At 44.5% G+C, this 16,264-nt stretch overlaps 1 protein-coding gene across 1 annotated transcript in view; it reads left to right on the top strand.

Annotated features, from left to right (window-relative positions):
- The window catches only part of fam83b (family with sequence similarity 83 member B), a 58,789-nt gene extending 43,428 nt beyond the window's left edge, over window positions 1–15,361 (top strand). The window contains exons 4-5 of the mRNA XM_070884342.1: window positions 8,677–8,801; window positions 10,942–15,361. Of these exons, the coding sequence (XP_070740443.1) occupies window positions 8,677–8,801; window positions 10,942–13,147 (2,331 nt within the window). The 3' untranslated portion in view covers window positions 13,148–15,361. The remainder of the gene's footprint in view (window positions 1–8,676; window positions 8,802–10,941) is intronic.
- Window positions 15,362–16,264: the final 903 nt, after the last annotated feature.

Here is a 16,264-nt window from a genome sequence, read left to right as displayed (position 1 = left end):
TCAAGTATTTATATCAATTCCCCTTTGAAAGTTATTTCAAAATAATTCTGTTAAAAAATTATTTTTATCTAACTTCCGGTTCTTTTGCCAATTAGCTTAAATCTGTGTCCTCCAGTTACTAGCCTTTCTGCAATGGAAACAATGTCTCCTTACTTACTCTATCAAAACCCTTCTTGATTTTGAGAAAATTTATTAGATCTCTTTTTAACCTTCTCTGCTATAAGGAGAACAACCCCAGCTTCTCTTGCTTATCCACATAACTGAAGTTCCTCAGCTCTGGTACTATTCTAGTAAATCTCTTTCGCACCCACTCGAAGACCTTGACAGCCTTCCTGAGGTGTGATGCCCAGATTTGGACACAATACTCCAGCTGGGGCCTAACCAGTGATCTGTAAAGATTTAACATAACTTCCTTGCTTTTGTACTCTATGTCTCTGTTTACAAAGCCAATGATCCCGTATGCTTTTTTAATAGCCTTATCAACTTGTCCCGCCACCTTCAAAGATTTGTGTACGTACACCCCCATCTCTCTCTTTTCCTATACCCCTTTTAAAATTGTACCGTTTTGTTTATATTGCCTCTCCTCATTCTGCCAAAATGAATCACTTCACAGTTCGCTGCATTGAATTTCATCTGCCATGTATGTGCCTGCCCATTTCATCAGTCTGTCTATGTCCCTCTGAAGTCTGTGATAATCCTCCTCACTGTTTACCACTTTCCTAAATTTTGTGTCATCTGTAAACTTTGAAATAATGCCCTGTATACCCAAGTCCAGGTCATTAATATATATCAAAAATAATACCGACCCCTGAGGGACACTACTGTATATTTCCTTCCAGTCTAAAAAACAACCATTCACCACTAATATCTTAACCAGTTTCATATCCACGTTGCCCCTTTTGTCTGGGCAAATAATGGCCCGGAAATTGCGGTTGGAGGCTTCCCGCGGGCAATTGCCTCCGACCTGAAATATTTCTACGCAAGTACCTGGTGGTCCGGGAGGAGCGTGGGATTCCGGTGGGGAGGCCTTCTCTTCCCGCGCTGCGAAGCGCGCTCCCGTCCTCCAGGTTCCCACACAGAAAATGCAGTCACGTGTGACTGCTCAGCCAATCTGGTACAGTATTCCTCAGCATTCCCATTAAAGCAATGCGAACTCAGTGTCTATGAGTTCTCATTGGTATTAATGGGAAAACAAATCCAAACACACTAACACATACAATAAAAAATAAAAAACACACCTCACTTAATTGAAATTAAAGTTAATTAATGCCTTAGAAAAAAATATATTTTTCCGATTTTTTAAAAAAGTTTTGTAATTCAGATTAAAAATAAATTTACCTTAGTGGGCAGAGTTTTTAACAATAAAATGCATTTATTTAATTTTATTTTATTATATTTGTGTATGTTTTTAAACACTTACGCCTGTAAAAGTAGGCTATACGCCTGCTTTCTCAGGCGCAAGAGTTTTGCAGATGTTTGTTGGGCAAGATTTGGGTAAATACCGCAACCTCGCCGAAGCAAATGTCCTCGCTCCCGAGATGCGGATGATCTGTCAAATCTCCAGCTTGACAGATCGGAAAAGCCGGTTTTCAGTGCATGCGCATTGTGCGCTGAAAACCGGCTTTTCCGATGTCTTCCCAAGTCCGTAGAAACTTTGTACGGAGCCGGGGAGGCCGGGATTTCCAGGCCCATTATATATCAAAGAGACCAGTGGTCTTATTACCAAATAAGTGACAGCACTATGTTAGGTGACACTTTAAGTAGTGCAGATGGATAGATATAAAAAATAATTAAAAAGGTTAGAGGAATGTTAGCCTTTATCTCAAGGAGGCTGGAATGCAAAGTGGTGGAAATTATGCTGCAGTTATATATAGTTCTGGTTAGACTGCACCTGGAATACTGCATTCTTAGAACCACACCTCAAGGGAGGGAAGGGCTGCCCAGAATGATACCGGGGCTAAAAGGGTTCAATTATGAAGACAGGTTTCATAGGCTTGGCTCGTATTCCTTTGAGTAGAAAAGATTAAGGAGCGATCTACTTGAGGTGTTTAAGATGATTAAAGGAGTTGATAGGGTGGGGGAATCCAGATCAAGGGGGCATAATCTTAAAATTAGAGCTAGACCACTCAGGGGGTTATGTCCAGAAGCACCTCTTTACACAAAGGGCAGTGGAAATCTGCAACACTCTCCCCAAAAGCTGTTGAGGCTGGAGGTCAATTGAAAATTTAAAAGCTGAGATTGATAGATTTTTGTTAGGCAAGGATATTCGGAGTTTGTGAACCAAGGTGGTTAGATGGAGTTAAGATACAGATCAGCCATGATCTAATTGAATGGCAGAACAAACCCGAGGGGCTGAAGGCCTATTCCTGTTTCTATGTTCCTACGCTCCAGCTAGGACACCTGGTTCAATGGGTAGTGTAGAAAGACATGTCAGACACAGTACCAGGCAAATCTTAGAATGAAGCACAAGCCTAGCAAAGCTGCAACACAGGGCTACCTGCATGCTAAATGTTAAAAACCGTAGACTATAGACAGCTAAGCCAACCCTCAAATGATGAATCTGAACAATGCTCTGCAGCCCTGTCACATCCAGTAGAGAATGGCGGTGGGCAATCTGGCTACAAATGCTCGATAAATATCCCCGTTCTCAACCATGGTGGAGCCCTGTATGTGAGTCCAAGACACAATTCTGAAGTATTTGGCAGCAGCTTCAGATAAAATTGCTGAGCGAATGATTGTATTGACCTCCCAAGGTCCCCACCATCATTGATGTCTGTGTCTAGCCAATTCGGTTCACTCCACATGACATTGAGAGCGGCTGAGTTCATTGAACACAACAAACATGAGAATATAAGAAATAGGAGCAAGAGTAGACTATTTGGCCCCTCGAGCCTGCTCCACCATTCAATGAGATCATGGCTGATCTGATCCTGGCCTCAGCTCCACTTTCCCACCCACTCCCCATAACCCTTCACTCCCTTATCATTCAAAAATCTGTCTATCTCCACCTTAAATATAATCAATGACCCAACAAAGACTATGTAAACATCTCAGCAGGAATGCTGAAAATCTGCACACCAGAATTAATCGTGCTGTTCCAGTGCAGCTATTTTTTTGTTATTCATTCACGGGATGTGAGCGTCATTGGCAAGGCCAGTATTTATTGCCCATCCCTAATTGCTCTTGAGGAGGTGGTGCTGAGCCACCTTCCCGAACCGATGCAGTCCGTGTGGGGAAGATACTCCCAGCTGCTAGTTCCAGGATTTTGACCCAACGACAATAAAGGCATGGTGATATATTTCCAAGTCAGGATAGTGTGTGACTTGGAGGGGAACTTGCAGGTGGTAGTGCTCCCATGCGCCTGCGGCCCTTGTCCTTCTAGGTGGTAGAAGTTGTGGGTTTGAGAGGTTCTGGCGAAGGAACCTTGGCGAGTTGCTGCAGTGCATCTTGTAGACGGTACACACTGCAGCCATGGTGCACCGGTGGTGGAGGGAGTGAATGTTTAAGGTGGTGGATGAATCATGGAATCATAGAATGGTTACAGCATAGAAGAAGGTCATTTGGCCCGTCGAGCCCGTGCTGGCTCTCTGTAAGAGCACCTCAGTAGTCCCACTCACCCGCCCTTTCCCCATAGCCCTGCAATTTTCTTTCTTTCAGGTACTTACTTAAATCCCTTTTGAAAGGCGTGATTGAGTCTGCCTCCAGCACCTGTTCAGGTAGTGCATTCCAGATCCTAACCACTCGCTGCATAAAAAGGTTTTTTCTTATGTTGCCTTTGGTTCTTTTGTCAATCACCTTAAATCTCTGTCCACTGGTTTTTGACTCTCCTGCCAATGGGAATACTATCTCTCGATCTACTCCGTTGAGACCGCTCATGATTTTGAAAACCTCTATCAAATCTCCTCTAAATATTTTCTGTTCTAAGAAGAACAATGCCAGCTTCTCTAGTCTATCCACGTTACTGAAGTCCCTCATCCCTGGAACCATTCTTTTTGCACAGTCTCGAAGGCCTTCACACCCTTCCTAAAGTGCGGTGCCCAGAATTGGACACAATACTCCAGTTGAGACCGAACCAGTGTTTTATACAGGTTCATCATAATTTTCTTGCTTTTGTGCTTTATGGGGTGAAATTGCTCTGCGCCCCAATTGGGGGTGGTAGCCTTCTGGGGTCCGGACTTTATGCGGGTGGCGCAGAAGTCCTGCCCCCGCCCCCGGAATTGTCCCTACCGCCTCTCAAAGGAAATGGAACGCAATCTCCCGCGCTCTACTTCCTTTGGGGATGGTAGCTGGGTGCTACTTGTGCGCTGAGGGAAGTGCTTCACAGCCCCTCCTCTTTGTTTAAATGAGAGGGCCGCTGCGCATTCTGCAAGGCCTCTGATCGCCTCCACTAGGCCACCAGGACAGTGTGGGACCGGGCCTGCAGCCAAAACAGAGTGGCGGGCTGAACGATGGCAGCCCGATTAACGCTAGTGCCGCCATCATTGAGCCAACCCGAGAGTTAGCAGGCAAAAAAATATGGCGGCCCGGGACCCTCCTATTTATTGACATCCACTTGTGCCAGCCTTGCGGCCCACGGGGCAATTTCTCCCGCGTGGTGCTAAGAGGGTCATGCAGGGCGGTGAGAGGTTGCTGTACACGGTGATGACGTCATCTTTGGTTGTGCAGCGGCCCAGGGTGATAACCCGCAGCGCCTGCCCTCCCGAGCAATTTCCCAGGAGGCCATAGTGCCTCCTCCCCGGGCGTAAAGTCCGATTAGCACCGCACCCGAAGGCACTAACGGGGCTATAAAACGGGGCACATTTGCCCCCTATATCTCCATTCATGAAGCCCAGGATCCCGTAAGCTTTTTTAACTGCTTTCTCAACCTGCTCTGTGACCTTCAATGATTTGTGCTCATATACCCCTAGGTCTCTCTGTTTGTGCACCCTCTTTAGGACTGTATCCTTCAGTTTATATTTCCTCTCCTCATTCTTCCAATCAAAATGTATCACTTTGCACTTTTCTACGTTAAATTTCATCTGCCATGTGTCCGCCAATTTCACCAGCCTATCAATGTCCTCTTGAAGTCTATCACTACCCTCCTCACTGTTCACTGTACTTCAAAGTTTTGTGTCATCTGCAAATGTTAAAATTGTGCCCTGTACACCCACATCCAAGTCATTAATATATATCAATAAAAGCAATGGTCCGAGAACCGACCCCTGGGGAACACCACTGTATACCTTCCTCCAGTCTGAAAAACAACCGTTCACCACTGCTCTCTGTTTCCTGTCACTTAGCCAATTTCAATTTTGCTGACAAACCTATTGTGTAGCACTTTGTCGAATGTCTTTTAGAAATCCATGTATACCACGTCAACCACACTGTCTTCATCAACCCTCTCTGTTACCTCATCAAAAAACTCAATCAAGTTGGTTAAACATGATTTGCTTTTAACAAATCTGTGCTGGCTATCCTTAATTAATCCACACTTGTCCAAGTGCCTGTTAATTTTATCCCGGAAGATTGTTTTTAAAAGCTTCCCCACTACTGAGGTTAAACTAATTAGCCTATAGTTGCTGGATTTATCTTTTTTGAAAAAGGGTATAACATTTGAAATTCTCCAGTCCTCTGGAACCACCCCAATTTCTGAGGATTGGAAGATTATGGCCGGTACCTCCATGATTTCTTCCTTCACTTCCCTCAGAATCCTAGGATGCAACCTATCCAGTCTTGGTGACTTATCTACATTAAGTACAGCTAGCCTTTCTAGTACCTCATCCTTATCAATTCTTATCCCATCCAGTACCTCCTCTACCTCCTCCATTACTATGTCTATAGCAGCATCTTCTTCTTTGGTGAAGACAGATGCAAAGTAGTCAGTTAGTACCTCAACCATACCCTCTGCCCTCTTTTTTTCCTTTTTTTTGTTGGTTTTTTTTGTATTTTTTTTGTGTTTTTTTTGGGCACTAAAATCAAGTTTTTTTTTTTCCAAGTGCCCCCTATAAAAGGGGAGGGGGACACTAAAAACACCAGCAATTAAAACAAATTAAACTTTAAAACATAAAATCAAATTAAAATTTGGTTGCCGGGGGTGATGATGCACTCCAGTCCCTCCGGCGCCCATCTCTCGCGGAAGGCCGCGAGCGTACCGGTGGACACCGCGTGCTCCATCTCCAAGGACACCCTGGCCCGGATGTAGGCACGGAAGAGAGGCAGGCAGTCAGGCTGAATGACCCCCTTGACTGTCCGCTGCCTGGACCGGCTGATGGCACCCTTGGCTGTGCCCAGGAGCAGTCCTACGAGGAGGCCCTCGGACCTACCCGCTCCCTTCCACACAGGGTGCCCAAAGATCAGGAGTGTGGGACTGAAGTGCAGCCAGAATTTCAGGAGCAGCCCCTTTAAATATTGGAACAGGGGCTGCAACCCATACCCTCTGCCTCCATGCATAGGTCTCCTTTTTGGTCCCTAATCAGCCCCATCCCTTCTCTTACTATCTGTTTACTATTTATAGATGGGGTGCCATTCAAGCGTGCTGCTTTGTCCTGGATGGTGTTGTGCTTCTTGTGTGTTGTTGAAGCTGCACTCATCCAGGCAAGTGGAAAGTATTCAATCACACTCCTGACTTGTGCCTTTTAGATGGTGGAAAGGTTGAGTCACTTGCCACAGAATACCCAGCTTCTGACCTGCTCTTGTAACCACAGTATGCTGCTGTTACAGTTAAGTTTCTGGTCAATGGTGACCCCCAGGATGTTGACGTTGGGAGATTCGGCAATGATAATAGCGTTGAATGTCAAGGGGAGGTGGTTAGACTCTTGCTTGTTGGAGATGATCATTGCCTGGCACTTGTGTGGTGTGAATGTTACTTGCCACTTATCAGCCCAAGCCTGAATGTTGTCCAAGTCTTGCTGCAAGCGGGCACAGATTGCTTCATTATCTGAGGAACTGAACACTATGCAAAAATCAGTAAACATGTCCACTTCTGACCTTATGTTGAAGGGATGGTCATTGATGATGAAGCAGCTGAATATGGTTGGATCTAGGAGAAAGGATGCAAAGGTCAACTTGTATGGTGGCACACACAATTTTCTACCCAATTTTAATTTTTTTATTCATACATGGGATGTGGGCATCACTGCAAGGCCAGCAGTTATAACCTATCTCCAATTGCCCTTCAGAAGGTACTGCTGAACTGCCTTCTTAAAACGCTGCAGTCCATATGGTGAAGGTACTCCCACAGTGCTGTTAAATAGGGAGTTGCAGGATTTTGACCCACCGACGATGAAGGAATGGCGATCCAAGTCACAATGGTGTGTGACTTGGAGGGGAACTTGAAGGTGGTGGTGTTTCCATGCGCCTGCTGCCTTTGTCCTTCTAGGTGATAGAGCTCACAGGTTTGGGAGGTGCTGTCGAAGATGCCTTGGCGAGTTGCTGCAGTGCATTTGTGTAAATGGTGCACACTGCAGCCACGATATGCCGGTGGTGAAGGGAGTGAATGTTTAAGATGGTGGGTGGGGTGCCAATCAAGCAGATTGCTTTGTCCTGGATGGTGTCAAGTTTCTTGAGTGTTGTTGGAACTGCACTCATCCAAACAAGTGGAGAGCATTCCATCACACTCCTGACTTGTGCTTTGTAGGTTGTGGAAAGGCTTTGGAAAATCCGGAGGTGAGTCACCTTCGACAGTCGAGTCACTTGGTCAGTATCAACAGAACCACTATGCTACCGTGACCATAATTTTAGCATAACATTCTATCAGAATATCAGTGCAATATTATATTCAGATTGATGACATATAATATTTAACACGTCAAACTTATTTTAATTACTTTTGTTACGACAACAGCAACAACTTGCATTTATATAGTGCCTTTGACATCGTAAAATGTCCCAAGATTTGATGCCAAGCCTCATAAGGAAATATTAGGACAGGTGCCCAAAAGCTTGGTTAAAGAGGTAGTTTTTAAGGAGATTCTTAAAGGAGGAGGAAGAGAGGGAGCTAGAGAGGCAGAGAGATTTAAGGAGGAAACTCCAGAGTTTAGGGCCTAGGCAGCTGAAAGCAAGGCTGTCAATGGTGGAGTGATTAAAATTGGGGATGCCAAGAGGCCAGAATTGGTGGAGCGCAGAGCTCTCGGAGGTTTGTAGGGCTGGAGGAGGTTACAAAGATAGTGAAGGGCGAGGCCATGGAGGGATTTGAAAACAAGGATGAGAATTTTTAAATCGAGATGTTGCTGGACTAGGAATCAATGTAGGTCAGCGATCACAGGGATGGTGGGTGAATGGAACTTGGTGCGAGTTAGCATACGGGCAGACAAGTTTTGGATGAGCTCAAGTTTATGGAGAGTGGAAGATGGGAGGCCTGCCAGGAGAGCATTGGAATAGTCAAGTTTGTTTTCAATATTACCAGTTCCAATCAGGGTGAAATAATGCCGACGTTAAAAGGAATGTGTGTTTCCTTCAATTTATTTATTCATAGAATAATGGAGGCTCTTTAATAATATATGCTGATTCACTAATAGACGCAATCAATGAACTTACAAATACCTAAACAATAGATATTCATTGAAATTATTCACTTCTATATGATAATAGGTTTAATAGCTAGACTAACATGCAGTTTCATTTTAATCTGTTGAAATCCTATGTCTAGTACTGCTGGCTTTAAGCAACTTCTAATTTCAACCAACCTTCTGTTAACAGCACATTAGAATTCGGACCGTCAAGGGATTAGATTACCTTTGCAGATCAGGAAGCAAGTTCCATGGAAAGATGATGGAGAAATTTCTTCTGGTTGACTGTAAGACAGTGGTATATGGAACATACAGGTAACTTTTCTATTTCAGTACATACTTTTTATGTATATATACATACAACAACACTTGTGGGGGAGACCAAAACTGGGGGGCAGAAATATAAGGTAGTCGTTAATAAATCCAGTAAAGAATTCAGGAGAAACTTCTTCACCCAGAGCATGGTTAGAATGTGGAACTCGCTTAACACAAACAGTAGTTGAAGATTCATTTAAGGGGAAGCTAGCTAAGTACATGAGGGACAAAAGCAAAATACTGCGGATGCTGGAATCTGGAATAAAAACAGAAAATGCTGGCAATCTCAGCAGGTCAGGCAGCATCTGTGGAGAGGAAGCAGATTTAACATTTCAGGTCAATGACCCTTCGTCAGAACTGGAGAGTGTTCAGAAAGAACAGATTCTTAACAAGCACTGAAAGGGGGGGGGGATGAAAGAACAAAAGGGAAGGTCTGTGATAGGTTGGAAGACAGGAGAGATATGAGAGACAAAAGGGATGATGGTCCAAATTCAAATGTTAATGTCAGAAAAACATTAGTCAAGATAGGGTTTGAATGGCGGGATAATGACCAACTGCCATTAGAGACAAGGAGAAAAAAAGAAAGAAACAGGCTCTGAGGGGGGGCGGAGAGTGGAGGGGGGTGGGGGAAGGGAGCCAAAGATTGGCAGCGGTTATGCTCTGAAATTGTTGAACTCGATGTTGTGTCCAGAAGGCTGTAAAGTGCGTAAACGAAAGATGCCAGAATATTATCTGAATGGCGGCAGATTAGGAAAAGGGGAGGTGCAATGAGACCTGGGTGTCATGGTTCATCAGGCATTGAAAGTTGGCATACAGGTACAGCAGGCGGTGAAGAAGGCAAATGGTATGTTGGCCTTCATAGCTAGCGGATTTGAGTATAGGAGCAGGGAGGTCTTACTGCAGTTGTACAGGGCCTTTGTGAGGCCTCACCTGGAATATTGTGTACAGTTTTGGTCTCCTAATTTGAGGAAGGACGTTCTTGCTATTGAAGAAGTGCAGCAAAGGTTCACCAGACTGATTCCAGGGATGGCTGGACTGACATATGAGGAGACACTGGATCGACTGGGCCTGTATTCACTGGAGTTTAGAAGGATGAGAGGGGATCTCATAGAAACGTAAAATTCTGATGGGACTGGACAGGTTAGATGCAGGAAGAATGTTCCCGATGTTGGGGAAGTCCAGAACCAGGGGACACAGTCTAAGGATAAGGGGTAAGCCATTTAGGACTGAGATGAGGAAAAACTTCTTTACCCAAGAGAGTTGTTAACCTGTGGAATTCCCTACTGCAGAAAGTTGTTGATCTAAGTTCACTGGATATATTCAAGAGGGAGTTAGATATGGCCCTTACGGCTAAAGGGATCAAGGGGCATAGAGAGAAAGCAGGAAAGGGGTACTGAGGTGAATGATCAGCCATGATCAGGCCTACTCCTGCACCTATTTTCTATGTTTTTATGTTTCTATGTTCCTCGAGCTTGCGTTGAGCTTCGTTGGAACAATGTAGGAGACCGAGGACAGAGAGGTCAGAGTGGGAATGGAGTGGAGAATTAAAGTGACAGGCAACCGGAAGCTCAGGGTCACACTTGTCATAAGTACATGAGGGAGAATGGAATAGAAGGGGATGCAGATAGGGCTGGATGGTGTAGGGTGGGAGGAGGCTCATGTGGAGCATAAACACTGGAACAGTTGGACAGAATGGCATGTTTCTGAGCTGTAAATTCCATGTAATTTTATGTAATTTATATGTTTTTCTATTAATAGTTAATATTGTTCATGAAGTATCAGCCATGTTAACAAAGATGAACGCCAGTGATATTGCTCAAGCAACCTAATGTCACCCCTCATCATGCCTTTGTTACAAAGATTAAGAAATTACTGGGCGTATGTATAGGCTGTTAATACAGTTTCAGAGTTCAGATCGCATTCTTAAACAACATGAGCTTTGCCTTCAAGGGACGTGTCATCTGCACTTGGGGGAAAATCACGGCCATACAGCTCACTCTCAGGGATCCGAGATTAATTTTAAATACAGCCGTGTTACTAAAAGCAAGAATGGAATGTAGCAACTCATTTCAGAATAATTTTTGAATGTTCAGGTTAATTTGTCTTTTCGTAACTAAATAGTTGAATTATTGGCTTTCAGCTTTATGTGGTCCTTTGAAAAGATAAACCTCAGTATGGTACAAGTGATCTCTGGACATCTAGTAGAATCCTATGATGATGAATTTCGGACAATCTATGCTCGATCAGATAACCCCAGCATGTTTTCAACAGAAAACTCCGGATTACTGAGAGAAAGCAAACAGTCATCATTGTGGCAAAATGGTATTAACGCCGGTATTTACCACCATTCAGCATCTTCGTTTGCTTCATCCTCCAGCCAGCAGCAGCCATTCAGTAGGAAGAATCCCACAAGGCATACCCTTGACACACTGTATCAAAAGTACCATGGAAGGCAAAACGCACATTTAAATGACAATATTGATAACAAATTGAATTCACGGAATTTGCATATTAGACCTCACATTACAAATGGTTTGGATGCAATAAGCAGGATCAGTCGTCTACAAACTTATGAGAAGAGTGAATACTGGAAGAGACATAGTTATGCTGGGGAGCAGCCAGAAACATCATCATATCTCTTGCAGAATAGGGCAACAAACCCCAGACCCTTATTTCAAAGAAGTGACCAGAAACTACTAGAAGAAAATGAAAGTGTTTCTTCTTCATCCAGAGGTGAATTTATGTCCAGAGCCAATAGAAGTACCTTTGAGCAACTGAAATATAATCGAATAACATCAGGCTTTGATCGGAGCTCAAATATCCGGAGTACGTATCATGGGCCTAAAACTCTGCACGTGCCTTCCACTTACAAACTACCAACCCTAGAAAATATGAAAAAGGTAGGGTTACGAAACTGGAGAATTGAAACCTACCTAAATGATAAAGTTGGAACTCCAACATGTTCTATCACTGACCAACTTGATTACTCTGCTCCAAACAAACTAGACAGGTTTGATAACCCAGAAGGCTCCAGGATGCAAGGAAATTCAGAATTAATGAGCAGAACGGAAATTAAAACCAACCCTAATTTGGTACACTCCCGCTTGCGTTCTTCACTGGTTTTCAACACCTCTGCGTTCGGACAGAATGATGTCAGCAACCATAACTCTGAATCATCATCTTTGACTATTGGTACAACTTCAGGGTTAACAATTCCCCAAGACCATTCATACAGTAGTATTGGATATTCCCTGTTTAATGCAGATAAACAGCATTCATCAGATGATGTGAAGACTCCAACTCAGGCTGGTATCGAACAGCTATCTACCTATTCATCTTCTTTTCACAATAACGCTGAGCTAAATCAAAGTCCTAACCTCCAACACCAACACAATTATAGTCCGAGATTCCAAAAACATCTGACTGATCAACAATCAATGCTAGATTACAGGCAAGAATCAGGACATTACACACTACCTAAACCAAAATGTAATTCCTCTTTAGGCAGGGCTTTGTCAATCCACTCTCTAACTGATACAAAGGGAAATGAATCTCCCAAGATGTGGCATTTGGAGAAAGACAACAAAGCACTTGAACAACATTCAAATTTCCTTAGAAGAAGCTCAGAGAAAATCAAATCTATACTTAACATCTCACACGATAAAAGAGATCATGGGTCTCGAAGTAAAGGGTCAGCCTCATCCTTTAAAATGACGAGCAGTACTGATACTTTGACCTCTGAGGATGATCATCGAGAAAGGATAAAATTAAGAAAGTACACATGGAATGAGCAAAAGGGCAAGACAGCAAGCATGTCTTCAAATTCCACAAACACTCCGAAATTTGCTCGAGCCAATAAGCAAGGACAATTAAATTCGGATGTTTATTTGCTTGAGAAAGATATCAAGAGTGGGGGAGATGTATCAGCTCCAAGATTTGCCACAGAACACCAACTGGACATAGGCAACAGAGCAGAGAAACTGAGTTCCAGTCCCACTGTAACACCTTCCTCTTCTCTTGTGAAGAACCGCAAACCTGAAGAGTTGAAAGACACAATCGATACCACAAAATCCCACTACCAGCCTAATGAACGGAGAGTTTACAGTCGTTTTGAAAAAGTGTGCGCGACTCAAAGCAGCAACTTGAAACCAGAAGAAACAGCCCAAACTCCATTTTCAACAAAATTGACTGCTAGTAACAACACTTTTATCCGTAATCAGCCACGCCATAGTTCAAGATTCTTCTCGCCTCAAGGAAATCATGCACGCCAAGCACCCTTCCAAGGTGAAAACAAGTTTGAAAAATTTATGCAAAAATTTGTGGGATCATTCAAAACTAAAAAATAAGGAATTATAGCCTTGAATGACATTATGAAGTAATATTATATGAACGCATTTCTCTGAAATTCCTCATGCCGCTACTTTAAACAAGTTTGATATAACATAAGGGTCCCAAAATTGGTCGACATACCACACCGCACACCGCCGGCGTACTGCCCAAAAGGGCGATTTTGGTCAGAAAACAGCTACATACCGCTGACATATCGCTCGGTGGAATATTCATCATTGACACACCACCGAGCGCTATGCACACCGTCCGCCATGCAGGACCGCCCGCATACCGCCCAAAAAGTGCGATTTTCATCGCATATCACCGACATACCACCGGAGCTGCATACCATCCTAGAGAAGGTGGTTTTACACGATGGTAAGTGGTCAGGAATGGGCACAGTGCACGGAGCCACCATTTTGGAAATCGGGAACTGTCAGCTAAAGCAGCAGCTCTGTGTCTCTGAGGTGAAAAGTGATTTTGGACTGCGATTTTGATTGGAAAAGGTATATTTACTATTACTGAATAAATTATTAAGATAGAAAGGCATTTTATTGATTTTTTTTGATTGAAAAATATTGTGGTGATTTAAAAAGAATGGGGCCTGTGTTATCTCAGCCTGTATTGATGACAACCTGTCTGATGGAGGAACCAGATGTGAGGAAGTTTATTGAGCAGAGTTATAAGGCTCATGGAAAAGGTCGCAGAATGGTGATGAGGAGGAGGAGTAGACCTTACGTGCAAAGGATCTTCAGGGAGAAGTGTTCATACACGGCGCACAGTGTGAATACCGCTCGGCGGTATGTCATTGATGAATATTCCATCAAGCGGTATGTCAGCAGTATGTGGCTGTTATCTGATCAAAATCGCCCTTTTGGGCGGTACGCCGGCAGTCCGTGGGCAGTGTCTGAAGACTGCGCTTCTAAAAAGAGGTCATCACTGAAATTTGGCAGCTCATTAAGGCAAACCTGCAGCCCGGTAACATCAATATTACTGCACTCTCTGTCGAGATGAAGGTGACTGTGGCACTTTCCTTTTATGCATGTGGGTCTTTTCAATCATCAGCTGGGACATATGCTGTATTTCTCAGTATGCTACTCATCGGTTCATTCGACAGGTAACTGAAGCACTGTATCTTAGAATAAGGGGCCGCCCATTTAAAACTGAGATGAGGAGAAATTTCTTCTCTCAGAGGTTTGTGGATTTGTGGAATTCGTTGCCTCAGAAAGCTATGGAAGCTGGGACATTGAATAAATTTAAGACAGAAATAGACAGTTTCTTAAACGATAAGGGGTTATGGAGAGCGGGCAGGGAAGTGGACCTGAGTCCATGATCGGATCAGCCATGATTGTATGGCCTTCTCCTGCTCCTATTTCTTATGTTCTTATGTTCTTATGCAAGCTGGACGGAATTTATAAACTTCCCAATGACAGGGCTTTGGGATTTGCATGCATTGCCGGCTTCCCCAAGGTGCAGGGTGCTATTGACTGTACCCATATTGCCCTGCGAGCCCCCTTACAGGAGGCGGAGGTGTACCGAAACCATAAGGGATTTCATTCCCTCAACGTGCAACTGATATGCGACCATACACAGTGAATAATGGCAGTGAATGCCAACTTTCCACAGAGCATCCATGATGTACATATCTTACGGGAGAGCACTGTGTCTGACCTGTTGAAGTCTCAGCCACAAGGTAAATGCTGGATGCTGGGCGACAAAGGGTATGGCCTCGCCATCTGGCTCTTGACCCCCCTGCGGACCCCTCACAAAGAACCCGAGCAACGATACAATAAAAGCCATATAGCCACACATAACATAATTGAAAAGACAATTGGAGTGCTGAAACAGCCCTTTTGATGCTTGGACCACTCGGGAGGCAGGCTGTGCAATGCCACCCTGAGCAGGTTGCTCAGTTCACAGTGGTGTGCTGCATGTTGCATAATTTAGCCATCATGCGGGGACAGGAATTGCCACAGGGGACTGCGGGACCACCTGAGGAGAGAGTGCAGGAGACGGAGGAGGAAGAAGAGGACAATGAGGGGCAGGAGAATGACGAGGAACTTGCAGATGAACCCATGGCACCACCCCAACACCACAGCGGAGGGCATGCGGAGCATAAGCCACTGCAAAATTGTTACATCAGCAGCTCATAAATGAACGCTTTGCTTGAATGTGGAGAGCTGCGTTATGGGACCCTGAAGACTGTTGCCCCAAAAGTTTGACACTGTACAAGAATGGTTAAATTCAGTTCAAACATTTATCTAAAAATTTAAAAAATATATAACAATTTCAAAACTTTGTAAAAATTAACTGTTACAATTTTAATAAAAACTTTAACAAAACTTACAAAACTTTAATACCAACTTTAACAAACATTTTATAACTTTAATAACATACCCTTTACTTTCCCCGCCCACGCCCTCTGCCCTTTCCATGGCCGCGTGGTACACTAGCCTTGGGACTATTCCCCCTTTCTTACTGACGCCCTTCCCTTTCCCAGTGCCCATGGGCATAGAGCTCCCTGGGTATATACCAAGCCGACGTGCAGCACCGCACCCCAAATGCCATTGCTGTCATTGGGTGGGGGGGGGGGGGGTCAGGCATTGCAGGCGCAATAACTGTGGCCTCATGACAAGCTCATGATGTGGAAGGCGAGGCTTCAGAGCTGGGAGATGACGTCAGCTCCCCACCCTCAGGTGCTGGCGACCTGACTACTATGGCACGTGGGGCTTTCGCTCCATGTCCCGATCCTGTTAATTACCGCATGGCTTCGACGGCGCGGCGATCATACGCAGTCTTTCCTCCGATTGCTACTCTGATAGAACCACGATGTTAGTGGCTATTGTAGTCATGGCCTTGAGCAGTTCTCGACCTATGTCGGTGCTGGCCTGTGACAGATGCACCATGCCCTGGTACACGCCGACAGCGACCGACCTTTCCTGCACCAACATCCGTCGCTGCGGTAAAGGTACTGCAACACTGGGGATGCCTTGCTGCGCACGGCATGGTCCGGCAGACTCAGAGGGCCCATGGGGGAATCCCATGAATATAGACTCCGTGGTGGTGAAGGATGTTCCAGTTGTCCCACATGGAGCTGGTGCATCCTCCTCCATCTCCACCACCAGATCCACCCC

Source organism: Pristiophorus japonicus, chromosome 7 (assembly GCF_044704955.1).
Source record: "Pristiophorus japonicus isolate sPriJap1 chromosome 7, sPriJap1.hap1, whole genome shotgun sequence".
NCBI classification, from domain to species: Eukaryota; Metazoa; Chordata; class Chondrichthyes; family Pristiophoridae; genus Pristiophorus; species Pristiophorus japonicus.
The sequence above is the reverse complement of the archived record's forward strand: the minus strand, read 5'-3'. Positions and strand labels throughout refer to the sequence as shown.